Raw genomic sequence first — 27,840 nt, 5'->3', positions numbered from 1 at the left:
GCCGCCGCCGCCGCCCGAGGACTCTGAGCCCGCCGCCGGCGCGCGGAGGCGGGGGAGGGAGCGGCGGCCTCCGCGCAGGAGGCGGCGCGGCCGGCGGAGCGCGCCGCGCGGCGGAGGCCGAGGCCGGGCATCGCGCGCGGGCCGCCGGAGGGCTGCACTGCCCGCCGGGCTGCCCTGCCGAAGCCGCCGGGCTCCACCGCCGCCAGACTGGAACTGGGAGGGGGCGCCCGCGCGCCCGGGACGCCGCGCCCCCCGGGGACCCCGCGGCGGGCCGCGAACTCACGTCCTCCCCCGCCCCGCCGCGCCCCGGGCCGCCGCCGCCGCCACCCGCCTGTTCCGAAGGCTCCGCTGACCCCCGCGCCTCGGGGACCGGTCCCGCCACGCGCCCACCCCAGACGCCCCGCGTAGCCGCCGCCGCCGCCGCCGCCGCCGGGCCCCGCCAGACTCCGCCCGCCCGGCAGTCGGCGGCGCTGAACTTGATTTCTCACCTCGGCGGCCCCGTCACCTCCATCCCCGTCCCCCCGGCTCGCCTCCACCCCCTCCGCTTCCTCCTCCTCGCCCCCCATCTCCACCCGCCCCCTCCCCCGGCCGCCGCGCTAACTTGTGGCTGTTGTGATGCGTATTCCCGTAGATCCGAGCACCAGCCGGCGCTTCAGCCCCCCCTCCAGCAGCCTGCAGCCCGGCAAGATGAGCGACGTGAGCCCGGTGGTGGCCGCGCAGCAGCAGCAGCAGCAACAGCAGCAACAGCAGCAGCAGCAGCAGCAACAGCAGCAGCAGGAGGCGGCGGCGGCGGCGGCGGCGGCGGCGGCGGCGGCGGCCGCGGTGCCTCGGTTACGGCCGCCGCACGACAACCGCACCATGGTAGAGATCATCGCCGACCACCCGGCCGAGCTCGTCCGCACCGACAGCCCCAATTTCCTGTGCTCCGTGCTGCCCTCGCACTGGCGCTGCAACAAGACCCTGCCCGTGGCCTTCAAGGTAAGAGGCCGCGGCCCCCCCACCCCCCGCCGGCCGGCCGCAGTGCCCGTCCCAGCCGGCCCCGGGGCTGCGGCTCCTCCGCGGTGCCCGGGGCTGTGCTGCAAGGGGGCCGTCCCCCCCCCCCCCCGCGCCAGCCCCTCGCCCACCTGCGCGAAGCCGCAGCCCACGGCCCCCTCCCCGCTCGTCCCTCCTCGGGTCCGGGGTTGGGGCTCAGTCCCCCGGCCGGGTCCCCCTGCCCAGGCGCCCGGACGCCACCCGGCACCTCCCCGTCTCCCCCACCCCGCCCCAGGGCCAGGACCCCCGAGCTCCGGCCTGCGCTCCTCGCCCGCCTCCCCGGCGGGGCGCCCGGCCCGCACCGCACCGCCCCCCTCTCCGGGATGCTGGGAGAGCCCCGCGCTTCCCTCCCAGTCTGGTGACCCCCGGGCCGGTTTCCGCGTCTGTCTCCCCTATCCCCTCACCCATCCCGCCCCAGGCCCCCTCCCGAGCTCCGGCGGGCGTTGGAGGGCGGCTGGAGGAGCCCCGGCCGGCGCGGTGAGCGAGTCCGGACGGGCGGGGATGGCACCGGGCGCTCAGCGCCCGCGCCCAGTCCGTTACCGGGGAAGGCGGGGCCGCGGGGGTCTCCGTCGCCCCGGGGCGGAGCAGATCTGGGGTCCCCGGCACTGGACCCCCCAGCGGAGGCGGAGGACCCCGGGAGCGGGCTGTCCGCTTCGCCCCGCCTAGGAAAGGTGAGGGGTGAGGGAAAACGTGGGGACCCCGGCGGAAAGAGGGGCGCTTTGGCGGACTGGCTTTATTGCGGGGCGCCCCGCGCGGGGAAGGCGGCGGCGGCCGCTCCGGCCGGGCGCCCGCGGGGAGGCGGCGGGAGCCGGGCCTCCGAGCGCCTGCCGTGCGCCCGCCCCACGCAGCCTCTGCGGCCCGCGGGGTCCGTTAGTTTTCGGGCGGTGGCGGCTGTGGGAGGCGCAGGTGGCCGCTGGCAGGTTGGGGGTAGGGGTCCTCCACTTCTGGCTCTCGTCACGGGGTCCCCGCTCGGAGGAGACGCGCGGGGGGCCCGGGGAGGAGGGTGAGCGCGCACGGGGGTGAGGGGAGCCGGTGCCCCCCGAGGCCCCGACGTGAGGGATGCCGGGGAGGATGGGCCCCGTCAGGCGCCCTGGGCAGGCCCTTGAGCTGCAGTAGGTGGGCCGGGGAGGCGGAGGGGGGTGGGCTGGAGAACCCGGTAGGTAGGCAAGGCCTCCAGAGAGGGGGGATTAGAGGACAGAGGGTCTAGGCTGTCCCTCCATGGGGGATCCCAGGGCCCAGCTCCTGCAGGTCCCCGCGATCTCCAGTGTGCTGACCCCCGCCCCTCCTCACCCCATGTGCCAATTCCGAATCGGCTTGTGTGGGTGGGTGGAGTGGAAGGCAAGCGAGCCCAGGTCCATTGGAGCCGGTTGTTTCCCGAGGTCTTATCTCCGGACAGGAATCAGAAAGGACTGTTATGGAAAGGGGAGGTTGCTTTCTGGGGCAAGTTTCATTTTGCAGTTGGATCCAGTGGTCTTTTTTTTTTTTTTTTTTTTTTAATTCTCTGTCTTTTCAACTGTCACATTTTGTAGGTTAATGTTTTCCTTGAAATGTGAAAAGATGCAGGTCTATGAGAATTGTAGAAAATTAAATTTCCATCTAAGAACTATCTTTTATAACATTTCATCCATCCATCCATCCATCCATCCCAGGGCCCAGAATTTTCCCATGGGCCTAATGTGAAAGTGGACATTTATTTCCACACCCGTCCTCAAAGCCTCCCCAAACCAACCAAACAAAAAGTCCCCCAAACCCGAACACAAACAGCAAAACCACAAATAAGGAGTTATTTTCACTATACAGGTCCACAATCAAGGCATGTGAAAGCAGGAGGATGAATGCTTAGCTTTTTATAGATGTCACTTAGGCGTGTGGAGTACATGCTGGTTTAGAATGTAACTGTCTTGAACTTCTCTCACGTTTATGATGCTGAATTGGTTTGGAGGACAAGTATTCTGAATGGCATTGATGGTGTTGGTATAGAGATGGAATGCTATTTAGCGTGAGTTTTTTTTTTCTCCCCCCCCCACCCCAGATAGTTTGATTACTATCTGGGCTTTCTCACTACTATCCTTAAAGAAAAACTATTTTAAAAGTTTCTTTTTCTTTGCTATTAATCGTACTTTTTAATCAAACAGGTCATAGATAATATAAGGTCATATTAAGTTGGACATTTTAATTGATATTGAATAATGGAGTTAGCCTAAAAGCTGAGTCTCAGTGCTTTCCAGTAGCCATGTCTGTGTTTACTGGAATTCAAAAATTGGGTCAAGAGTGGAGATACATTCAAACTCTTTGTTTCAAAACGAGTATAGACATTTGGACAGTCAGATTTTGACTGCAATTTTTAATATCATTTTTCATGTGCTTGACATAAAACCAACCTTAAAAAATCTCAGCCTTTGGAATGAAAGTATGAGAGTAGTAGACTTCTTAGAGTCTTGTTCATAATCAGTTACATCTGCAGTGAAGAAATAATATGAAGTCTCCATTTTAAGCATGGTGACAGCAACTTGGCTATCACATTCATAGCTATGTAAAAATACATTAGGATGCTGTTAGGTAGATAGCAGATAGGTAAATGTATTTAAAAACTTGCATGTGAAGAACTTAATTGTTGAAAAGTCTGGCATTCAAATCAATGCAAGATTTATTGAACCCATATTTTATGTCTGTGACACTGAGTTTGGCACTACAGACAATCAGAAATGAATTCAGAAAGACTGTTTGATATGATCATTTAAAATGGTGCTTCAACATTATATAGCCAGTGATACACTGGCTACATTAAGAAGTAAGGATTGACTTGGTATTATTCTTAATCTTGTTTGGGGTTTATATAACAATACTTAATTCATTTATGCCTGATATGTAAAAATAAAAAAATACCCCAACTGTTGGTATACTTTATCTAAAGTTGTTTTTGTATTCTTAACAAAAGTTCTGTAGTTTTGAAATGGCCAGTTCCCCCCAGGTGTCAAGGAAATGGACATACATATTTTTAACATTTCTTTCAGGTGTATCTCACTGAAAGCTTAAAATAGTCAAGGCATACTATTAGAAGATCCTAGGCCCTTTCTATCCCAGATCATTGGAGTGACAGAGAGGCACTTTGCAAATTCAGCTCATTAGTTTTGATATCAGGCAGAGTGGGAAGAGCATGTCAATCCTGACTCCAGTAGCACCCTTTAAGTTAGTGGTCTGTCACCATCTCTGCTAAGACCCCTGGTGCTCAGGGTTAGTAATGAAGTTGCTTTAAATAGCTTCAGGCTGAAACACACAATGAAGAAATTTTAAGTCCAGATGTATATTTTAAACTAAAAGTAGTACAAGCCTGTGGCACTGTTTTAAGTTGGAGAACACTAGACTATGTATATTTACTAGTATCATATGTTTTTCTGTCAGGGTCAAAGAAGGAAAACTTATTTTACTTATATGATCTAGTACTCATAGTTAATTTTGTATCTTCAGTAATACCTTCCAGTATGACAAAAGAGTTTCGACATGACAGAGCAATTTCTATTTGAAAATAATTTTTTTGGACATCATTAGCCATTTTCTGTCTTCAAAAGCAAGTATATAATTTATAAATACTTGACACTAGTGTTAAATTTTCCCTAAGTATTTAATGACCAGATTTTAAGTTTGTAATTTTCTAACCTAATTATTCCTAAATAAGGGACAATATTAATAAGCCTGTCAGATTCTTAGTAAGCCCAATACAGACTGCTATGCAAAATTACGTAAATCTTAGTAGATTTCAGGTTGTGTGAAGACAGACATATTTTTGTGTTATGCTTCTAAGTGCAATAAAGCTTAAATATTTAGGGTTGAACATATAAAACTTTCTGGTGAAAGTTAGAACAAATAATTTTAGGTGGAAAATATTTCTCAAGATTTTTGAAAAATTACATTTGAGAAAAATCTTATAGATAGCTCTTATTACTTTTTCCGCTTCAGAATTACTGTTTGTATCCTTTTAACATTCCAGAATACTTATTGCTAATTTTTTTCCAAATAATACCGTGTATTCATTTTCTTCTTTAGAATTTGATTGGCTTTTCCTGAAGTATGGCTTCAACTCTAAAAATGAACTGCAATATTTGTTGAAGCTTTTTGGTAGTTTACTTAAAGAGAATTCATTTTTTTTCTCGCCTTTTGCAATGACCGGCTCAGCTCTTTATTAAAAGAAAGATTTGATTAGTTTCTATCTTGAAAAAATAATTACACTTAAATTTTATTGACATTACAATGTGCCAGTATAATGCTGGCCTATCAGATAAATTGATTAGTGGAGCCAAGGCAAAATTACCCAGGGAAATACTTTAGGTAGATATAATTTCTAATATACTAGACCGAGGCAATTTTAAGGGTCAGAGTTATTTATCCATTGCTCCTCTTTCAGAATGATTCCATTTTTAGTCATGCTGGTTCTCAGACAGAAGTTTGGTAGCATTTGCTAGCGTTAAATATTCTTTTCCTTCATTCTGTACAAGTGCCATATGTGATTGAAATGCTAGCTACAGTGAGATGTGCTAAATAAAGGACCTTCGTTCTCAATTCTGGAATGTCAGAACAGAAAATTACTTCTTCTTTGCCTATGATTTTCTTGAATTTGTTGGTTTTATATTTTAAGAACACCGAAAAATGGAACTGTTAAGGTTTCATCACAGATTATTCCTTGCCGAGAGTACTTAGTCTTGGTGGGTAACATGGAAAACATTTTTAATTTGTATTTATGCCTCACCAGTTACAAGGTAATTTTTGACTGCTCTCTCCTCCTTAGAATGTTTTTCCATTGCTTGGGTTTGGTACAGATGAAATGTGCAAAAGAATTTCTTGATTCTTTTGGTTTTCTTTTAGATAAACACAATCGAGACTTTCCAAGGGAAATTTCTTTAGGTTCAGATATCTACTTTAAAAGATTCTCAAATGTGTAATTATATTTCTGATTGATATAAAATCAAATATAACACTGCCTCCTCCACCCACAACACACACTTATGCTATTCCTCCCTCAGAAAAACATTGGGAAGTCTGATTTCAGTAGAGCGAATAGCCATTAAGCTAGATTTCAGTCATAAAAGGAAAGGTTGTCACTATATTGTATTAGCATTATTTTTCCAGACCAGTTTCTTAACCTCTTAGAAGACTCACACAACTTGTATTGTCTATTTATTTTATTAAAGTTAAATATGTAAAACATACCAAATATTTAATATGGTCATTTATTATGCTGCTTCAGCAAAACAAAGTGGATTTATGTATTTCACTCCTGGGAATCTTTTCTTTCATATTTTCCCATATTGAATCAATTTTCCTTCTAAAAAATCCATTTCTTAAAAATATGCAGTAAAATAATAATGTCTCACAGCTCTTGAGTTTTACATTGAGGTAGATTCCTTTATTTCTTTTCTGAGATTTAGCCTGACTAGAGTGGAACTCAGCAGCAGTCATTCTGTAACTCTCACCAACAATCAAGAACATCTCAGGATATGAAATGAAGAATCACATATTCAATTGAACCCTTAAGGGTGCTTGAAATCTTGGGTTTTGCAGACTGCAGACTTGGAACCAAACGCTGTGTTATTCTCCTTGTCTTACAGACAAGGTAGTATCTTCTACATTTTACACACTTGAAAATACTTCCAATTTATCTGAAAAGTTTGTAGTTCCCCAGAGATGAAGTTTCTTGTGTAAAGTCAGAGTAGATATATAGCAAAGGTAGGAAGAAAACAGAATATCCTAATTTTTTTAGCTCATTCATTTGCTTCTAAATACTACAGCTTTTCCTTCTGACGTATATTAAAGATTCACTTTGACCCAGAAGCTACTCTGCAGGTGTTAAAACACAATATATTGAGTGCACAAAATATCTTAACCTTCAGGAAAGTCCTGGCAGACATAGTTCATGATTTTGCTATTTTCAATTGTGCCCATTTCTAGCATAGTGAATTTACAGAGTGCGTCATCTCCCCGGGGAACGCAGCATTAGCTGTATCCATAGGCTCTTGAGGTAGTAGATCAAGTATACTGGGAGGAAGTCTTGTTCTCAAGGGATTTGCTCTTGACCTGGGAGACTTCTCAGAAAATAACTATAGGACTCTAGGCAAAGTGTCATCATCACAATTATCTGGTCCTCTTGAGGTGGAAAAGCTTATCTGAGAATTAGTCTGGGAGCTGCACATAACAAGTCTCTGAATAGCACATTGCTTTTGGTGGGGGATGCTGACTCAGCCTTAAGCTCTCTCTCTGTCTCTCTCTCTGTCTCTCTCTGTCTCTCTCTGTCTCTCTCTGTCTCTCTCTGTCTCTCTCTGTCTCTGTCTCTGTCTCTCTCTCTCTCTCTCTCTCTCTCTCTCTCTCTCTCACTTTCTCTGTTTTAACTGGTAGCTGTGGAAGTTTGTTCTTCATGGAGCTTTGGTATTTACTTATGTAACAGTATTTATCAAATGCGGCACTGTTTGAGGTTTGGGGAGCTGGCATAAAATGTCAAACAAGACAGATGAAATGAAGGCCCTTTCTTTATGAAGTTTATATCATTTCTAAACTAATATAATCTGAGTGAGTTTCTCAGCTTTAGGTTGCTTTTCAGTATGGTTAAAAGCAGTTGATAATCATTAGTATTTCTACAGTGAAATAAGGTCATGAACCAGTGGGATGCTGGGTAAGTGGGTCTTATGGTTTAAGAAGGGCTTTGTGACCTTGAGTGGAATGACAAGATGCTGAATGGAAGGAATGGAACAGAGAAGCAAGAGGAAATAATAAATAGAAGTCAGAGTGGTATAAATACCGACCACCTTTTGTGTGTTTGGCTTGGTTCGATATGGGGCCTTGGGATAGGGAAGAAGCCAGTCCTACAAGATAGTTTGAGGGATTTTATTATATCATAAGGAGTCTGCTTTAGGGAGGTATCCACCAAGCATACTGGGGCTGTAGAATGATATGCTTAGGTTTTTTTGTGTGTGTGTGTGTGGAAATCTTGACAAAGGGGAGTATAACTCAAGAAGTAGAGAGAGAGATAAGTGGGAAGTTTGCTAGGTAGACAAGTGTGCAGAAGTGTCTTTGTCAGAGAGTAATGGGTTACTGTGGCTGAGCCCACTGCCTGCTTGCTGAATGCAGAAGAGAAATAATGGAAGTTAACTAAAAGGAAGCACTGTTGCTGAGGGGTAGGGTAGGCTTTTAGTAGTGGATTAAGAATGAAAAGTTTACTGGTGCCGATGTCTCACACTTGTAATACTAGCTACTTGGGAGGCTGAGATCTGAGAATTGCAGTTGGAAGCAAGCCCGGGTGGAAAGTCCCCAAGACTCATCTCCAGTGAACCACCTGAAAACCAGGAGAGCTGTGGTTGAGTGGTGGAGTGCTAGCCTGGAGCAAAAAAGCTCCAAAGAGAGCACCAAGGCCCCAAGTTCAAACCCCATGACAGACAAAAAATTAATGAAATAAAAGGTTTTATATAAGTCAGTAAAGAATCTACACTGGCAGATTCCCTTACCTGCCTCCACTGTTAATCAGAGACACACATTTACAAATTAGCTCACCCTGGATGAAGTGTGACCTCCTAAGCAAAACAAATACTTGTTAGCTTCAAGACAGATGATTTTAGATCTCTACTTGACTAAGTTAATCTGTTTCAGATTAATTGTTGAGGATGAAGGATACAAATGTGTCATTCCCAGATGGCAGGTGGAATATGACAGAAGCATGCTTAAGGGATATCTATCTATCTATCTATCTATCTATCTATCTATCTGTCAATCTATCTATATCCTGTTTGTGCTATTTATTCATCATGTTTGTTTTCATTCTGATGTATATATAAATACATTATATATATAAAATTGACACATATATATGTCTATTTTATACCTAAACTTTAGGGTTTTGGTAGCTTTGAATATTCCATTGGCTCCCACAGCAGAGTGGGCATCTAGTAAGTATTCTTAGTGTCATTAAATGCTGAACATTAGCTCAATGGAAGGGGAAGCATGTAGACTCCACTACTCTAAGACCTAGAGCTTCGTGTAGTCAGGGACTCAAAGGTTGCTTCTGAAATCTTCTCTCATGGAACAAGTCAGATTTTCCACTCCTTAGCTTGGGATCAAGATAAGACCACACCTCAGGGCTCTTCAGGCTGTAGACAGGAGCAGATGCCTTCCTACGAGTGATGCAATCTGCAGATGGGATATCAGCCTTCTCTCTGAGGCCTAGTATCTGTGAACAGGCTAACATGGGAATTTAATAAAAACGTACATACATTCTGTGAAGAGTCCAAGAACAAATAAAGGAAATTCTGCCTGCCTTTGAGATGGGTGGACCCTGAGCCATTGGTATGTTTGAAGTGGCATCAAACACAGATGCTTCATTTCTGTTGGCTATTACTGGACCAGAGCCCTGAGTCCTGATAAGATAGATTATTTACAATGAAAACAGATTCTCAGCTTTTAAGCTTTTCTGAGGTGCCATTATTGCTGCTGTGTTTCCTGTTTTATGTAGGTGGTAGCCCTCGGAGAGGTACCAGATGGAACTGTGGTTACTGTCATGGCGGGTAACGATGAAAATTATTCTGCTGAGCTCCGAAATGCCTCTGCTGTTATGAAAAACCAAGTAGCAAGGTTCAACGACCTGAGATTTGTGGGCCGGAGCGGACGAGGTAAGTCTCTGCTTTTAAAAAAAAAATTCTGATAATGGACTGAACACCTTCGGACCCCCTGGTGAAATGTGGGCTAGTCTGTGTACAGATCAGCACCTTTTTTTTTCTGACTTGGTTATTAGGAGGTTTTACTTAAATACATCCAGACATGATGGAGTATTTTCCCTGAGTGCATGGTCGTTTTTCATTTGTTTTGTGATATGAAAATTCATTGTTTTTAGAAAAGCCAACTCCTCATTGCACTGGTTGAAAGCCTATAAGGGAAAGGGGTCAGGATAGGAATTAAAGGGAGTCACATTATTGAGCAACTTGAGTGGTAAAAGGGAAAGCAAAATGGATATAATGTGTGGACATCTTGGTAATATTAATTTTGGTCTTAAGTTGAAACAAGGGCAGGTAGCATAAGGCCCTTTGCTTATTATCCCATTTGTATTATTTTGTTTATATTCTTATAATAAGAATCTATTAAAATCCTGTCCTTTTTTTTTCCCACAGAAGCCTTTTCATTTGAGTAAGTGACTAATGGATTAGTCACTTAGTGACTATGTAAAATTGCCTAGCTAAATGAACTATCAGGACTCCAATGGTTCTATACTATTTAAATATTTCTACCAATCTGAATGTATATACAATGATTAAGGATCCATAAAAGAACCATAAAACAGGAAACAATCCCTTTGGGGTTTTTCTCAATTGTTTTGTAAATGGGGTAGCTCTTAAAAGAGAAGTCTCTACGGAGGCCAATATTTTGCTTTTTATTTACTTTTTCTGCAGAGAGAGACTTTTACTGGTCATTCACCTATTAGAAGTATTATGTTCAGTTTTATTGAATCTAATATTTCCATTTTAAGTATTTCAATAAGAAGAGGTGGAATTATAAAGTGTATGGATTCACTGCTAGCAAATGAGGAGCACCAGTTTTTTAAACCAGGTCTAATAATTGCTCTCTAGTCTGGATCAGATGTCAAATTATTACCATTATAAAAACTTGATAAGGGAAATTCAAGCAAGGCTGTTTCCGATGAGTAGAGTTAGTTTACTTTCTAGGAACAGGGCCAAGAAGCTGTACTTTTTAACTTAAGAAAAAATGATGCATGCTAATGAGATACTGCCACTGAAAGGTTGTTTGAAATAAAACGAGGCTCAGAGCCTTTGGTAGAACAAAGACTAAAAGTTTATCTCTGCACTAAGCTAAATTTTCTTTTCTTAGAAGAAAAAGAACTTTCTATATTACTATTATCTGATTGGTAGTGATGGAAATGGTGTGTGTGTGTGTGTGTGTGTGTGTGTGTGTGTGTGTGTGTGTGTGTGTGTGTGTGTGTGTGTGTAATCATCATTACTTTCTCAACTACTGATGCAGATTGACAGTACAATAAATGTTTCTCTTTCTTTCCTAGTAAAACTATGAATGTGATAATTTACATGTATGTACAAAGTTGTACCTTTTCTGATAGCATTTCCTTATTTTCAGCTAGGGAATTGAATTTCAGTATTTAAGGGATGGGTGTAATACTTAAATTTGCTTTATGGATTCAAGCTAGTATTTTCATTTATTGGGCTTTTGTATTATATAGATGACACATAACTTTTTTTCTGATCAATTGGAGTAGAAACTACGGCAAAGTGATAGTGTACTTTGTAAACCTTCAACATATTTATTTAAGAAACTTCAAAGAGAAACAAAGGGTGTGCACTGTTTTACTATATTGGCTTTCTGAGTTTTGGCTGGTTTCCCAAATAGCAATTTTTATATTTAAAAAAAAAAGACAGACTTAACTGCTTGCAGACTTTTCACGCATGGAAGATGAAGAAAGCTTCTTTTGATGAAGTGTAATTATGTCCAAACAGAGCTGACCCCCTCCCCCTATATTTCTTATGATCTTAACTGAAGAAAGTAGGATTTTTCCTTTGAAGCAGCGGGGACTTGGTGGAGGATCTGAAATGCTACAGTCTGCTGCCAGAGGCAGGATGGAGAAATTGGTCCAGACTTGTCTCTAGACTTAGATGGGGGGAGTAAGAGGACTGAGAGGAGAGAAAGAAAAAAATTGATTTATCACTAATCATAGTTTTTTTTTTTAATACCACTACATTAACATTGTAGGGAAGGAAACAGTAAGATCAAGCTGAACTGGAGAGGGCGAAGAAGAAAAAAAATGAGGACAGAGAACATTGACACGACAGCACTCTGCAAAGAATGAGTCAGTTTTTCAGTGGCAGGAAACCCTCTAACCTGTCTTGGTACCTTTTGAACCTGACCTGCTTTTATAACAGACTCTTTGCAGCTTCCTCTCTGATTTTTCATGCTTCCTCATTTCTCTTAAGTAATTAAGTCTTATCAACACTGTGTTACCATTGTACTTTCTTTCCCAGTCTTACAAAATTTCTAGGATTAAAAAAGGCATTAGCATAGTATTAAAGCTCATACTAAAATGAAAAAAAAAGAGGACATTCCACAAGTGTTACATTCCCCTCCATCTTTCACTTACAGAAATCTAAACTCTTGGAAATTGAAAAGTGATCTTAGGTTTATAAAGAAGTCATGACACTACTTATTGGCTTTTTGGATTGTTTGATCACCATAATTTTTTTAAAAATTGTTGGGATAAAAGTAGGTCATCAGTGAAACTTGCATTAAGTTAACAGTGGCTTTTTTTTTAAATAGTTTTTTTCTTTGTGTTTTAAACAAACGTTAAACAAGTGATTTTAGCTTTTAAAATGTTTCTAGTATACTTCCTCCCTTTTGACATCAGGCATGCTGCTTTTAATTTACAAGCATTTTTAAAGCATCTCCAGTGCACAGAGCATAGCGTTTTTGTCAATTTAGGATACAATTCTGCTTACTGTCTTACTCCTCCTCCTTAGTCTTCAGGCTAAAGTTGGTGTTGTCCATCAATGACAGTTGCCTGTCTTTATCTTAGAAACCAAATGACTGGAGGACATATTGCAGAACTAGTTCCTAGATGAAGCTGTGGATGATAAAATTAGTTATCCCTAAGTAAAAGCCTGCCTTTGTGTTACTTTTAGAAAGTGGGATTTGGAAAAACTTATTATTATTTTTAATCTAAGGAAATCGTGAATGCCCACATAAACATTTGACTCAGGAAATGTATTATTATGAGATGGAGAACCAATTACCAAGTTGGGTCATAGTTTTCTAAAAGCTTCTTCAGCATTGCATATGTGTTTCTTCTGAAGGAATAATCAGAGGTTGAAGGGACCTCTTCTGTTTTCTGTTTTATTTGTTGAAGTACATCTTGACCCTTAAGGAGTTTATTTTGGAAGACCACAGTTATACTTAAATACTTGTTTCCTCCCCTTAACCCACCTCTTTTTAAAGGATGTTTTTAATGGAAAACTAGTTCTGCTCTGAACATTGAGTTGCTTTATACTTGAAGGGTGAATTTCATGTTTGGCTTTTGTTCCCACATGAAGTGTTCTTCTAAATTTGGGAGAAGAGTTGGCAATTTATAGACATTAAAGATAATTGGGAAATATGTCATTGTCTATTAAGATTAGTGCCATGAATGAAAATTGTCTGCTGATCACAGCCATTAGAGCCACTGTTACAAATGCAGTCCTTGGCCTATGGACTACTGGTCTCATCCAGGATGCCTTGCTTATTTATTTATTTATTTTTTGTTTTGTTTTTGCTAGTCCTGGGGCTTGAACTCAGGGCCTGAGCATTGTCCCTAATGCTTCTTTTTGCTCAAGACTAACATTCTACCACTTGAACCACAGCACTACTTCGGCTTTTTCTGTTAATATTTCGCTGAGGAATCGAACCCAGGGCCTCCTGCATGTGAGGTATGCAGTCTACCACTGAGCCACCTTCCCAGACCATTATTTGTTCATTTTTATGCTGGTGCTGGGTCTTGAACTCAGGGCCTAGGTGTTGTCCCTTAACTTTTTTGCTCAAGGCTGGCTATGTACCATTTGAGCCCAGCTTCCAGCTTTTTGGTGGCTAGTTGGAGATAGTATTTTCATAATCCTTCCTTTCTTTGGGCTGTTTTTGAATGTTGATTTTTGGATTTTGGCCTCTTGAGTAGCTGGGATTACTGGCATAAGTCTCAGAATGGCATTTTAAAATGCTTTCATATGTGGAGACTAAACCATTTCTGTCCTCTACAGCCATAATTTTGGGGTTCTTACTGAACATACTGGCTTCCCATTCGAATTTCTGATCTTCATTTCTATAGATTGTCAGGTTTCTGGGACTAGATTAGTTCCCTGGCTATCTTAATTTTCAGGTTCATCTTAACGATTAAAACAAATAATCAGTTCCCAAATAAATTAGTTAAATCCTTGTAAAATCCAGTCTGTGTAGTAGATGGAGTATGATTATGTCATTGACAAATACATCATCCTGGCTAAGATATTATATTAGTCCATGTATTTATTGTTTCATGGACACAGAGAACTAATTGAGACCTGTCTCACAAGTAGATCACCTATTAATTTTTTTCCATATCTTCTGGCAGTGTGGAAGAAAAAAAATGAGCATTTGCTGCTGCTGCTGTTGTTATTATTTTTATTATTAGTAGTAGTATTATTTCAATGCCAGGGGTTGAACCCCAGGTTCTTATCATGCTAGGTAAGTGATCTCCCTCGGAGCAATATCCTCTGCTGGAGAATAGATTTGCATTTTCCCATTTATTAATTTGTATGGATTTGGGCAAATTACTAAGCCTCTCTGAATTTTGGGTTATTCCTTTATGAAATGAGGATGATAAGTCTACGTAGGGAGGATTAAATAAGATAATATGTATGAAGTGACTGGAGACTAGTGGGGTTATAATTAGTATTTATCTTTTTCAGTTCTACCCAACCTCACATTCCTGTCTTTTCTCACTACCCCTTCACTTTTGCCTGTAGAAACTTACAGGCAAGAGGATAGGAAACTATAGACTATGTAGACACAGTAACAAATGATGTGTGTCTCTAACAGATTTTAGGAACTTACATGGTCTGGGGTTGAAAAGAAAACCCATTCACTAGACCTGACAGTCCAAGACCTGTTCCACATTAAACCTTGTACTTAACCTGTTCCACGTTAAGCTATGAAAATATTGCATTAAACTTTGCATTGTGACATATTGTCTAAGATTTGTGTTTTGATTGAATACTCTCAGCTTTCAGTAGAAGGAAAGGGGAGGGGGAATCTGACCCCTAAACAAAGCAGAGCAAAATGAGCTTTTTTATCTGTTGCAGGAGCAGACTAAATGAGTACGTTGGCCCCCAGAGTGCTGAATGTTTGATTGAGTCACTGTTTCACGCCCACCTTTTCCTGTCTTGTAACAGTTTGCAGTTTTGACTATCTGACATGACTAACCGTTGCAAATCTTAACTGATTACAACTGTCAGTGAGTCTGTGTGTAACAGAGTCTGGTATCTTCTGGAGAAAGCAGACGTCCAAATCTGCTACCAAACTTTTCCCAGCCGCACCCCACTACCATTATTTCATCACTTTTAGCTCAGTTAATTTGAAGTATCGAGCTGAAACTTCTGCTAAAAATAAAAATTCATGTTTATGTTGAGTGGTGAGCCAGTGTCAGGGAGTCACTTCAGGATTTCACAGCAGAGATAGATGTTAGGGGAGGGGTGAGCAAGGAGGAGAAACCTTCATTCTAGTAGTGATGAAATCATACCACAGGTACACGAAGGCTAGGCCAGGAGACAGTGGGACCTGTTAAAATGATTCTCATAAGAATCTCCCGCTTTTATCTTCTTGTGGTGTTTCACGTCAGTGAATAAAATGCTGGAATAATGCAAAATAAATAGCATAAGCAACAGTGGCTTTCTATTGTTCCCCCATGGGGTCATGACCTAAATCCTAAATGAAGACTTCTAAAATGGTCTGTGCTTGGATGTATTCCTGATGTTGGCGAAAAGTGGAAGGAAGGGAACCTTCCTCAAATGGATCAGGGTGTTTTATTTTCACTCCAGCCATTGCTCCAGAGTTTTGGTTCCATGGATTGTGCTTCACTGAAGACAAGGGTGGGCGTTGGTTTAGGAACGTCCTAGAGTAGCTTTCAGGGGGTTTCCAGTGCAGAGTAAGGACTCCCGTGTCTTCTCTATGTTTCATTGGCTCCTCGGAGCTGCTTAAATGAGATCTGGACTCTCCTGTGTTGCTGTGTAATCATGACTCTTATCCTTTTATGTTCACTTTCCATCTTCCTCTTTTACATCTGCAGGCAAGAGCTTCACCTTGACCATAACAGTCTTCACGAATCCTCCCCAAGTAGCTACCTATCACAGAGCTATTAAAGTTACAGTGGACGGACCCCGGGAACCCAGAAGTAAGTACTTACTTCTTTATTGAAACTGGCAATAGAGTTTGTGGGGGAACCCTGGGAAGAGTTCCTTCTAGAAAGGTTAATGATATCGTCTTTGCAAAGTTTGTGCATATATACTTAGTGAGGGACAATTAGTAGAACTTCACAGTTAGTAGAAAATAAAATTACAGTTTTAGGCTTCACCACAAAATTGCTCAGGCCTTTATAACTTTGGGAAATGAGTTGATAATTATTTAGTCACTGTAATGATTAGCTAAGAAATTCTGCTCATCTTTTTGAGATACACACACACACACACAATGGACAGGACCAAACAGACTCATGAGAGCTGAGGATAGCAAACACTAAACCTAAATATCTTGAGCTTAGTTGAAGAAGGATTTGCGTTTGTTTCCCATGGCCTAAGAATGTGTGTTCCCTTTTTAGCCCGCCCACTCAATTCCCTTTATAAAGAGCACACTGCTTAATTACAAAGAATTTATTTGCAAATGATAACTTGCTTGATTGTTACAACACTGTTGTTTGGTCATGTTCTGGTAATTGTTATAGATAGTTTCTTTTAACAGAGTCAAACCAGGCTTAACTCTACTTTGCTTTACTTGTCTGTCTGGCCATCTAGAAGAGGGATAATCCTTAGCCCTTAGTCACCCAAATGATTCAGGCAACTCATCACAGCAGCATTGACATGTATGTAGAGGTTAAAGATGAGCTGATACATTGGCCATTCACAGTCGGGCACTACTGGAGATATCACACAGAACTCTACCTTGGCCAAGTGAATACGTGAGAGGGGTGGGTAGGCACTGCTTTTAAGGAGTTGAATTTGGTTTGTGGGCGAGGGATAGCTGGTGGAAGGATTTGTTCCACAACAGTACACCTGCCTAGACTGGAAGAGTGGGCACCTATTTTCTTTCCCTACAAAGAGACAAAAAACGTCGGGTAAGGCTTTCCCCACATAGATGTCTTTTAGCAGTGGGAAGGCACAGTGGCTCCATCCTTTTTTCTCCTTTCTTTGCAAAGCCTGACTGTTGTCTAAACGAGGGTGGTCTCCTACCTCCAGTGCAAGGCCTTGATGTTGTTTTGTTTTCATGTGTGGCCTTCTTCCAAGTCCCCCTCCACACCTTCCTCCCTCCCCTCCCCCATGTGGAGTCAGTGCTGGGAAGGTCTATCTGGGAAGGTCGGCCAGATGGTTGGTTCATGGGCAGGAGCCACAGGTCTTCAGGAGTTATACGGTGCAGAGCAAGGATGCCTGGCCTGGTTTGGGGCTTGTTTGGACTTCAGTGGATGGCCATAAGTGAAGGATGGAAGATAGACTTCTTATGATGGAAGTCATCTTCTAACCTCTTACATGAAAGTCCTTGAGTTCCCGACCAGGTAGGGGCTTCTATTCTCATAACGTAGTCTTTTAAAGTTTATTTAGCACCACTAACATTTGTCTTTTAAAAATGTTTCTTCCTGATCACCTGCTGCTTTCTTTAGTACTTACAAAAGCTATTCCTCCCTCTCCTCCCCCCCCCCCCCCCGCCTTCTTGGGTGTATACACTTGAGTTAACCCTTCCAGTTGATGGCTGAGAGAGGAGCAGAAGAGGGTAGGTACTCCTCATCCTGAAAGATATGACTAAAGGTAAGGAAGAGGCAAAATAACTTTGAAAAAGGCTCTTCTGAGTCAATATGAATAGCATAGCATTACTTCATTTCAAAGCAATTTGGCCTCAGCAATTAAGCTGATGGACTTACCATCCTGTAAAAGCAGAGAAACTCTCTGAAAGCAGTGAGGGTTTGGGGTTGGGGGAGCAGATGCTACCGTGTGATCTCAGATTGGGCTAAGTGTGAGTGGCCGGTGATCTCCAGTGTCAGAACATCTGACCTAGTTCCATGTGGGCAACATGCCTTATAAATGGAAATATCTGTAAAAATCGGGTATTGTTTTCCTGACATCATGGTGGTAACTTGCCTGGATGAGAGGATGGGTCTGACAGCAGTAACACTGTGATTCTGCCACCCGAAGAAGGGGCTCTTTCCTCTGCCTTGAACTTGGCCATCTCTCACAAGGACTCAACTTGGTCATGAGGACTCTACTTGGCCATTTTAGTGCAAAAGCAGCCAAAGCCAATAGTCATAGCTGTGTTCTAATAAAACTTTCTTTTCAAAAACAGATATGGTCGGCCAGATATGGTGGCCCAGAAATCATGCTTTGACGCCTCTTGCTCTCGATTTTAAAGTGGCTTATTTTTTTTAATCAACTTTTAATAGAAAAGGCCTTTAGGAAAAGGCTCTCTTGGAGGAAGAATTCCCTTCCCCCAATTAATGCAATTATTTTAGATTCCCCTTCTTAAATAGTGGTTATTTGTCATAAAATGATATGCTTCTAGTGTTACTATAATGGTTTGAAGGAGTTGGAGATTTTGTACTGTTGTTTCCTGTTTACATGTAGAGTTTTTCTAAAGATTTGAGTATAGGACTGGGAAGGTGGCTCAATGGTAGAGCCCTTGCCTTGCAATCATGAGGCCCTGAGTTCGATTCCTCAGCACCACATAAGCAAAAAGGAAAAAAAGCCATAAGTGGTGCTGTGGCTCAAGTGGTAGAGCGCTAGCCTTGAGCTGAAGAACTGAGGGACAGCGCCCAGGCCCAGAGTTCAGGCCCACGACCGGAACCCCCCCCCAAAAAAAAAAGTTGAAAAGGCTGATCTGGTAGCTCAGCTGTTTAAATAAAGACTAAATAAAGACTAACTTAAATAAAGACTAACTATAGATGAAATGTTTGTGTCTTTATATCAAGACTGCTTGGAGTGAAATCCCAGCCTCACCATTTATTAGCTATATGGAGAGAGACAATTTCCCTAGCTTCTCTTTGCCTTAGTATTCTCATCTTTCCAAAATGAGAATCATGAAAAGAGTATCTTCTTCAAGGATGGTAACTTGAGGTCATGTATGTAAAATGAGCAGTTAAGTACCATGTAGTAATTCTGTATTAAACATAAGCATTGTTGTCTTTCGGCATCCAAAGTCTGTTGTAATGTTTGACTTCTAGTATGCGTCGAGGAATCCAATACCATCTAGATTCTGTTCTTTAGTGTACTATTATTTTCTTTCTAGTGTATCCCAGATGGCTTTGCTAATTTTTGCTCAGTAGCAATCAACACTAATCAATGGTATGAATCAGGCTGTGAGCAGATATTGATGCGGAACCAGTGATGAATACTACTTGTATGTAATAAGTCCAAGACGGTACAACAGCACTTAATGGCCCCTTCAGAGGCCCTGCTTATCAGCATGTCTGCCAAGACTTGCTTTCCACTCAGAAATCCGAAAGGTTTCACCCTCTGTGTTCTCTGTCTCTGGCTGAGCTTGTGCCTGTCACATCCCAAACAACTTCTTTTCTTAATATACACATCTGGCGTTGGCAGTTGGACTAACTTCATAAGAGCACATGATCATCACTCATTACAAGATTAAAAAGTACCCCATGGCATCATTGATGTTTTTTTTTCACTTTGATCTTTTGCAGTTGTGATTCATCTCAGTTATAAAACTTCCCTTTAAAGGAACATCGCCGATGACTTATTAGAACCTTCGTGTTAAGTAGCGTAAACATGAAAATGGTGCACATCTTTGCAGAAATGCCATGGTATTTCCTTCGCTAGCTTATCATTTTAAGACATGACATCATGCTTAAGATCCCAAATTTGTCAGTCTTGTGTTTAGGCAAAAGCATTTTGACCTTCTGTTGGGAGGTTAGCTCTGCAGATCAACCGTGGTATGTTCGCCAGCAGGAGAGGTAGTAGAGCAGCAGCAGTAATGTGTTTGTATATTTAACTCTTTTACGCATCAGTTCCTATTAGAATCTTCTACTCCCCTTGGTTCCAATTCCAGTCTGACTTAAAGAAATTCTACAGGAAGTTGAAAACTCGGTGAGGGATGTCATATTCTACAGTAATGGTTCTGAGTTGGAGAAAAGGACTGCCAAGTGCACAGAGAATGGAAAAAGTAAATCACTACACACGGCCGGGATCCTTTTAAAAACATACTGTGCTTTCAGTTTTCCACTGCTAAACAACCAGCTACCCAAACCATACCAGCTTAAGACAACAAGCAGTTCTTTGTTTTGCATTGTTTGTGGGTTGATGAGGGTTGATCAGGATGCTTTCTCTGATGGAGTGCTGGAGTTTGTCACATGGCGGTGGTCAGATAGTAGCTAGGGCCGGAACATCCAGGGTGCCTCCATTCATATATAGCTTGTGTCATGGTGGCTGAAAGTTAGGACCAATGGGATGATGGGACATTGCTCCCCACCCAAGGTAGTCCTTGAACTACTTTCTCTTCTTTATGGTCTCTCCAGACTTTGGAACTTCTTACAGGACAGCCCAGGGAGCTGTTAGGTCTCCTTAAGGCTTAGGCTCAGAGCTGACATGGAGTTGCTTCCTCCGTACTCAGCTGGTTAAACCAAGAGATTGGTAAAGCCCAGATTCAACCGGAAGAAGCAGCACATGAAAGGAGGGAGTGGCCGGGGAGTAGTCTAATGGACTACTGGAGGCCATCAGCTCTCACAAGTGCTTGCAATAGGAGAAAGAACTCTTTTCAAGGTCCTGTCTTGTCCCGTCTTTTGAACACCTTCATGATTTTAAAAAGCACGCATGTTTGACGTTCTACCAAGTGACCTCATGTTTCAATGCATAGTGAGTTGAAGAAGTTTGGCAACTATCAGATAAATCAGGGGTGGGCGTGACCTTTTAGTGCTTGGTCTTAGCAAGTCAATATCAAATGGAGCCAGATCAGTATTGATAGGAGAGAAGAACACTAAGTGTTGGAACAAAAGGAGGTGTGAGCCTAGCATGGGAGTACAGTAGTCCATGCAGCATAGCTTACCATCACTCGAATGGACGTGTCTGAAGAATTTATTCTTGGTCATCAGATTTTGAGAATTGTCAGCACACCTGCAAACCCCATGCAGATGACCCGCGTGGGTGGGTTTCTAAGAAGTTTTGTATGTTGAGCCTTAAGTAAGTCCTAACTATGGTTACTCTCAAGGAGGGACCAAAGTGTTAACCGTATCCTTCCTGCTGGGGTACTGTACTGACTGACCAGCTGCATGTCCTGAACTGGTGGGAGAAAGGAAACGCTCTACCTCTCCTCATGGGCCAGCCAGCTCCCGTCCTGCGGGAATAGACGATACAGCTGCAACATTTCTGTGCCTGGTTCCCCGGGGTGACTTCGGTAGGGGCTGGAACTGAGGTGAGTGAGAGGTTATGGGGAAGTCTAAGGTGGTGTTTGCTTTTTGAGGTCTGCCTCCATAGCCTGGTTCAACAGGCTCCTTGGCTGGAGACTCCACAGCCGGATAGCTTTCTCCTCCTGTTTGCTCATACTCACCCCTCCCCAGTTCATCAACAAATCTTAGTCCTCCAGAGAAGTTTCATTTTCCCATGCTCCTTAGGCATGTCCAATTGTAGAAGTTTCTCCTTAACAATGGAAGGTGACAGACTAAACCAGACCAGGACGGGCAAGGCGGCGTCGGCGTAGTCTCGCTTTCTTCTGCAGACTGTTCCATCGAGTTTGGAGACAGGCTGGGTGGAGAGCCTGGCATTTTCTCTTCCTCATTCCAGACGATGTCAGGGGCAGCTCACATTTATCTTCCATTGCTGTTCATCCTCGCTGGGTAAAGGAAGAGGCTTTTTTATGCTGGCTGGCCATGACCTCTGCTTGTTTGCTAATGGTAGACGAGTATTTAGAGGTTGGTTGCATGTGAAAGAACATAGAGGACATGCAAGAGGTGTTGGGCGGAGGGGATAATAGAAGCATTTGTTAAGGTTATTTGATATCCCTGGATAGTTTTGCATACACATACCCATTGTCTGCGAAGATGGTTTGAGAACACTTTGATAGACCTTATGCTATACTCCTGATGCTGTAGGCCTGAATTTTACTCCCTAGTGCAAAGCATTAGCAGGATCTTCCTTCCTTCCTTCCTTCCTTCCTTCCTTCCTTCCTTCCTTCCTTCCTTCCTTCCTTCCTTCCTTCCTTCCTTCCTTCCTTCCTTCCTTCCTGTCTGTCTTTTTTTAAATGCTGCCAGTATTAGGGCTTGAATTCAGGGCCTGTGTGCTATCCTTGAGTTTTTTTGTTTTTTTTTTTTTCTCAAGGCTGACACTCTACCACTTTAGCCACACCTCCATTTCTGGCTGTATGGAGGTTAATTGGAGATAACAGACTCACAGACTTTCCTGCCTAGGCTGGCTAAGAATCACGATGCTCAGATCTCAGCCTCTTGAGTCGCTAGGATTACAGGCGTGAGCCGCTATCACCCGTCATTGTCTTCTTGACTTGCAGACATCCCATGTTCCTCACTGTCTTTGAAATGTCCAAGGAATAGAATTATGTTTTGCTATTTACAAGTTATAGCAATACAAGCAACAGTTTCATTCTCATACATATTAGTCATTTGGCTGCTAGTGTCTAAAACATGGTTGAAGATCTTTGACTTAAGAGAATCATAACAGCTGAAACATCCATCATTCCCTCCCTCCCCCCCCCTTTCTTCAAGGAAGATTACAGGTTGGGGTGGGGGCATCCAGAGTGCTGGTTGGGGGTTATGTCTAGTGGCTGGTAGAATGTGGGCTTAAGAAGAGCAGTTTTAAATCTCTTTCAGTGCTTTTTTTTCTTTTTTGTTGACTGACTGTCAGGAGCTGGGAAGATGGCCAAGAAGGAAATGACACATCGAGAGGCATTTTGTGTTGTGCAACATTCTGTGGAATTGATGTAAGGATATATGGCCTGTTTACACATTCCTTCGCGAGCAGACGCATGGCAGTGATTGAGTTCGGCAGCACATGGCATGCTGCAGCAAGGAGCTATGGCCTTCACATCCTTTCATGGCAAATTATCACAGCCGTTAAAACATGCTCCTGTCCCTACTCTGCACTCTCCCCCGGCTTTCCCATTCTGAATGTGCTTTCTCATCCTGTTGGACTTGTGTAGCGTTCATAGGGGGAGCGCATTTTCCAAGTGCATATGTTCCAGTGGATATATTTACTTCTAACTAAATATAGCATGGCAGGTTTTCAAGTGATACGTGTTCTCAACACACACACACACACACACACACACACACACACACACACACACACACACGATCCAAATGTGTCAGTAGTTTGTGTGTTGGTGTAGGTCAGAAATTATTCATTCTGAAAATAGTAGGAGGGATTTGGTAGAGACTTGTAAAAGTGGTTTCTTTTTCTTTTTCTTTTTTTGGTGTTATTTATAAAAATGACTTTTTCTTCCCAGGTGTGATAGTTGGTGATAGATCACCAAAACTTGCTTTATTTTGTGTTTTGTTTGTGCATTTTCTTCAAGGCAGATTGGATTGAAGGAAAATGGGTTACCCTTACAGATAATAGAGAAAAAGAGAATTTATATGTCTTTTCATAGTCATAATTATCCTTAACTAGAATTGTGTGTGTGTATGTGTGTACAGCGCCTTGTGTTCTTACTTGATTTCGTTCTCAAGGTTGGCACTCTTACCACTTGAGCCATACCTCCATTTCTAGCTTTCTGCTGGTTAGTTGGAACTGAGAGTCTCTTGAATTTGTCTGCCTATACTGGCTTTGTACTGTAGCCCTCAGATCTCAGCCCTCTGAGTAGCCAGGGTTACAGGTGTGAGCCATAGGCTCTGGGCTCTCAGGATTTTTTTTTAAGGAGAATATTTGTGACATTAACTAAAGCACATCTTTGCTTTTTACATAAAATTCAAGGTTTTGGGGCTGGGAAGGAGGCTCAATGGTAGAATTCTTGCCGAGCATGCCTGAGGCCCTGGGTTCGATTCCTCAGCACCACATAAATATAAAAAAGCCGGAAGTGGCACTGTGGCTCAAGTGTAGAGCGCTTGCCTTGAGCTGAAGAGCTGAGGGACAGCGCCCAGGCCCAGAGTTCAAGCCCCACAACCGACCAAAAAAATAAAAAATCAAGCTTTTGATTAGAAGATTACATCTGTGAAGTATAGTACCTTTGTAGCAATGCAAGGGCTCTTGTGCTTCTGGAAAGTTCTCTTGCTGTGTGCTAGTGGTTAAAATCTGTTTGCTAGTTGACCAAAGCCCTTCATGAACACGGAGGATTAGGGCTTACACCCACAAAGCTCTGGGAAAGAGTCACTCAAGATTTAAATTATAGTAAGGTGGAATTTTTTTTTTTGGCGCGGGTTTTAGGGATGCGAAGTCTTGGCTACTAGCGTGTTGGCACGAGTTGATGTGTAGACAGTTCCTTTTGACCTTGGAAGCATGATGGTCAGCTCTTGCCATCCCAGGCTTGCTGCAGTCTTGCTTACAGTGTGGATTGTTGGTTGCTTTTCAGGGGATACAGGTCTTCTTAATCTTAAGCTGAGATTCTTAAGTGTCTTTCTTCTATAGTTTCCTCGTGTGCAAAATTTTCCCTTTTACAGAATATTCCCTGTTTAGTTTTATTCTAAATACATAAGAGCTTTCTTGTCTTATCAGTTTTTATTTTTAAAAATTAAAAAAAATCACTCTAGAAAAGTGAGAGGAGGGATGGGTTAGTAGTACTGGGTGACAGTGCTGTCAGACACCTCGTATTCATATACTGTTTTATAGACTGGGAACTTCTTTGTACGACTACTTAAAGATAATAATAATAATAAAATGTTAAAGTACAAATTCACTCTTGGTGCCAGTACTGGGCCTTGAATTCAGGGCCTGGACACTCAAGGCTAGCAAGACATTCAAGTACTCTATCAGCTGAGCCACAGCCCCACTTCCAGCTTTTGGGGTGGTTAATTGGAGATGAGGCTCACATACTTTCTTGTCCAGTATAGCTTCATACCATGAGCCACCACATCCTGGCTCCCTATCAGTTTTTAAATCCCCATTACATTTTTTTCTTTTTGTTCTCTTCACCATTTTGATGTGTTTGTCTCAATAAAAATCAAGGACTTTCGTCATCCACTATGCACTGCAACTACCTACCTTCTCTCCCCTAGTGCTGTCTAATGTGTTCGTTTGTCATTATCTTATACTACTTTAATCAGTCATTACTGGAGGTTTAGGCTATGGATTCTTATTTTGAATTTATTATGTGTATTGATTCATCAACTCACCATTCTTTCTCATACTTCCTTTTATTTTTTCTTCTTCTGGATATAGAATCTTCAAAATTCCCTTCAGTGAGAAACTGTTAGAGGTGAACACTCACATTTTGTCCCTAAAAAATGTTAGTTACTTGGTGTATTGTCTGCTACCAACTTGAAGTGATGTGAGAGGCACCTTCCTGATGGTCTGTCTAGCTGTCCTCTGATGGCCTGACTGTCTGTCTCAGTGTGTGAGAGCCATGCTCCTTGTCCTGACCTTGCTGATGGTCTGTCTGGCTGTCTGATGGTCTGTCTGTCTCAGTGAGTGAGAGCCATGCTCCTCGTCCTGACTTTGTGCTGTGATTTTCAACTCCACATTATTAGACTAGCTGCAGCAATATTGAGGGAATGGAACACAGGACAGGTAAATATTCACAGCAGTTGGAGAAAGGGAAGGAGATCCAAATGTCTGCTGCTTTGGGGAGCTGGGAAGAGTCACGGGCCTGTGAGTGGGTGAGGAGGAGGTGGAAGAAGAAGGCCAAGGAAGAGATAAGAAATGAAATCCTGTTTCATGGCATTGCTGTGGATAGATGCTAAGTTGCTTTGGAACTTTTCAATTCAGATTTATGTTAAAGAACTCTATCATTACATATGAACCTCAGATACCATCTGCTCATTGGTCAGCAGGGCCAGACATCTCTAGATGCTAGTCTGTGCATGTTTTCAGTTACTTTAGTGAGAGAGAAGGGCTCAGAAGCAAAAGATGATTCTTGTTTTCTACAGCAAATGAGTTGAATGAAGCAGAGGTAAGAAAATAAACATGTGGACCAGAGGGGTGTTGTTTAAAGGTATTTAGAAATATTTCTGGGCAAGAAGGGATAGAGTGCTACAGTGAAGTGCAGCAATCCCTATACTGGATGTGAGGATAGAGTTCAGTGGACATGGAAATGTTCTAGTACTTTCTGTCAACCCTCAGATTGCACAGACACCTGCTGCACCTCCTTCTTGTTCTTCACCTTCTTGAAGTTGGTTTTCATGAGTTATAATTGGGACAAAATTGATTAGGGGGCTTTTAAATTTGGTGGCCATTGATATTTGAACTCTGGGCCTCATGCTTGGTAGGCAGATGCTTTTGCCAATGAGCCACACCTCTTGCCCTGTCTCTGTCGCTTATTTTTGAGATAGCATCTCATTCACTGCCCAGGGGCATGCCTAGTGGTGATCCACCTACCCTAGACTTCCTCATACATCTTGGGTAAGAGGCCCATGCTGTCTGCCAGGACTGACCTTTAACTGTGAGCTGCCCAATTTCAGCCCCCTAAGTAATTGGAATTACAGGTAAGAACCCCGGGCACTTGGTTTATGGTACATTGTGATCTTTATGATTTTAGCTGGTCTTTGGGCCACCATAAAACTGGCCCTGGAAAGTACTAGTGGAAAGATACAGGACCTGCAAGGATATTATAAGTGTCCCAGATGTAGTTGGTTCTACCAGAAGTGAGGAGAAATAGAGATGTACATGCTGGGAAAGAGGGTGAATGTGAAGTGTGGCTACTAATTCTAGAACACTGGTTTCTAGTCATCTCCTTACCACTCACCTCCAGGCTACAGACACGGGGCAGTGTGTTGTTGTAGCAGGAGGGCTATTTCAGAGTCACTTTATAGGGAATTCGCCTATAAGTGCAGATTTAAAGTGTGGGTTCACTTACGGTTAAGGAAAGTCAGATGATTGGAAAGTCTGCTTTGGAGACCTTGATGCTGCCTTAGTGACCCTAAAGAAATCACTAAACTTTTCTCTAGTCCATTTTCTTCAACCTTTAATAGAAATAGACATGACCGTAGCCTGAGAATTGCTGAAAGTAACTGCTGAGGAATGATCATAAAGTGCTTGGCACACAGGAAGGGCAGCTTAAATACCAAACAGTAATTATGCAGCGCCTTTATGCCAAGGAGTTCCAACACTGAGACATTACCTCACCGATTCCCTCTGCATCCCTGCTAGGGAGGCATAAGGCCCTTGACAGGCAGGTAAACTGAGGCACGGGTACCCGAAAACTCATTGGCCTCATGTCACTATTCAAGATGACAGACAAAAGATCCCAGTCCTCTTTCAATTCGTGGTCCATGGCGAGAGCACTGGAAGCTGGGCCCAATGCATTCTTGGTGTTGAGAAGCAGAGTTCTGTTTGTTAATTAGTGCTTCCAAACTATACGGTCCTACAGATAGATGACACGTGAGTTCATGTAGTTATGCGTTTGTTGACTGAGCCCTGATCTCATTAGGAGTACATTTAGCCAACAGCCGGAAACTCTGAATTTTGTGAGATAGAAACCCACGAGTTGTAGAAGTTAACCTTCAACAGAATTTCAGTCTGAACCACAGTGAACATAGTACTTTCGCAAGTAGAAAATACAAACAGGTACACATGTGGCAGAACTCAATTCAAAAGCGCAAGTTAATCAAGAGGAAAACTATTTTTTGGATCATTTGTATCTCCCAAGATCACTACTTTGAATGCTTTGATGTGCAGCCGCCTCCCGTCGTGTTTTCCTGGGGTGGTGTTGGTGCTTTTGTGGGGAAGAACCAGGAAATGGACAAGAGGCTGAAGAATGACAAGGCTACACTGAAGCTGAGGGAGAAAAGCTGTTCTTGGTAGAAGAGATGTGATGATGGGCCAGCTTTGTGGTGTGGCATTAAGGGCCCTTCTTCCCGGAATTGTGTGAGACTAAGTGCATCTGAGAAGGATCTTTTCTTCCCTCTCCCTGTCCCCCCTCCAGCGGAGTCCTTTTTTGGGTGACCAT

General features: G+C 43.2%; 1 protein-coding gene across 4 annotated transcripts in view; it reads left to right on the top strand.

The window, feature by feature from the left end:
* The window catches only part of Runx2 (RUNX family transcription factor 2), a 178,376-nt gene that overhangs the window by 59,056 nt on the left and 91,480 nt on the right, over window positions 1-27,840 (top strand). For 3 of the 4 annotated variants that reach the window (XM_070023621.1, XM_070023619.1, XM_070023620.1), the window contains exons 3-5: window positions 632-978; window positions 9,524-9,680; window positions 15,872-15,976. In XM_070023621.1, coding sequence (XP_069879722.1) covers window positions 632-978; window positions 9,524-9,680; window positions 15,872-15,976 — 609 coding nt within the window. Of the gene's footprint in view, window positions 1-615; window positions 979-9,523; window positions 9,681-15,871; window positions 15,977-27,840 lie in introns of those variants that run through there. The other variant, XM_070023622.1, reaches the window with a different exon arrangement.

Source organism: Dipodomys merriami, unplaced genomic scaffold, assembly GCF_024711535.1.
Source record: "Dipodomys merriami isolate MVZ:Mamm:240054 unplaced genomic scaffold, mDipMer1.0.p SCAF_16, whole genome shotgun sequence".
NCBI lineage: Eukaryota > Metazoa > Chordata > Mammalia > Rodentia > Heteromyidae > Dipodomys > Dipodomys merriami.
This window is presented reverse-complemented; position numbering and strand designations above follow the sequence as displayed.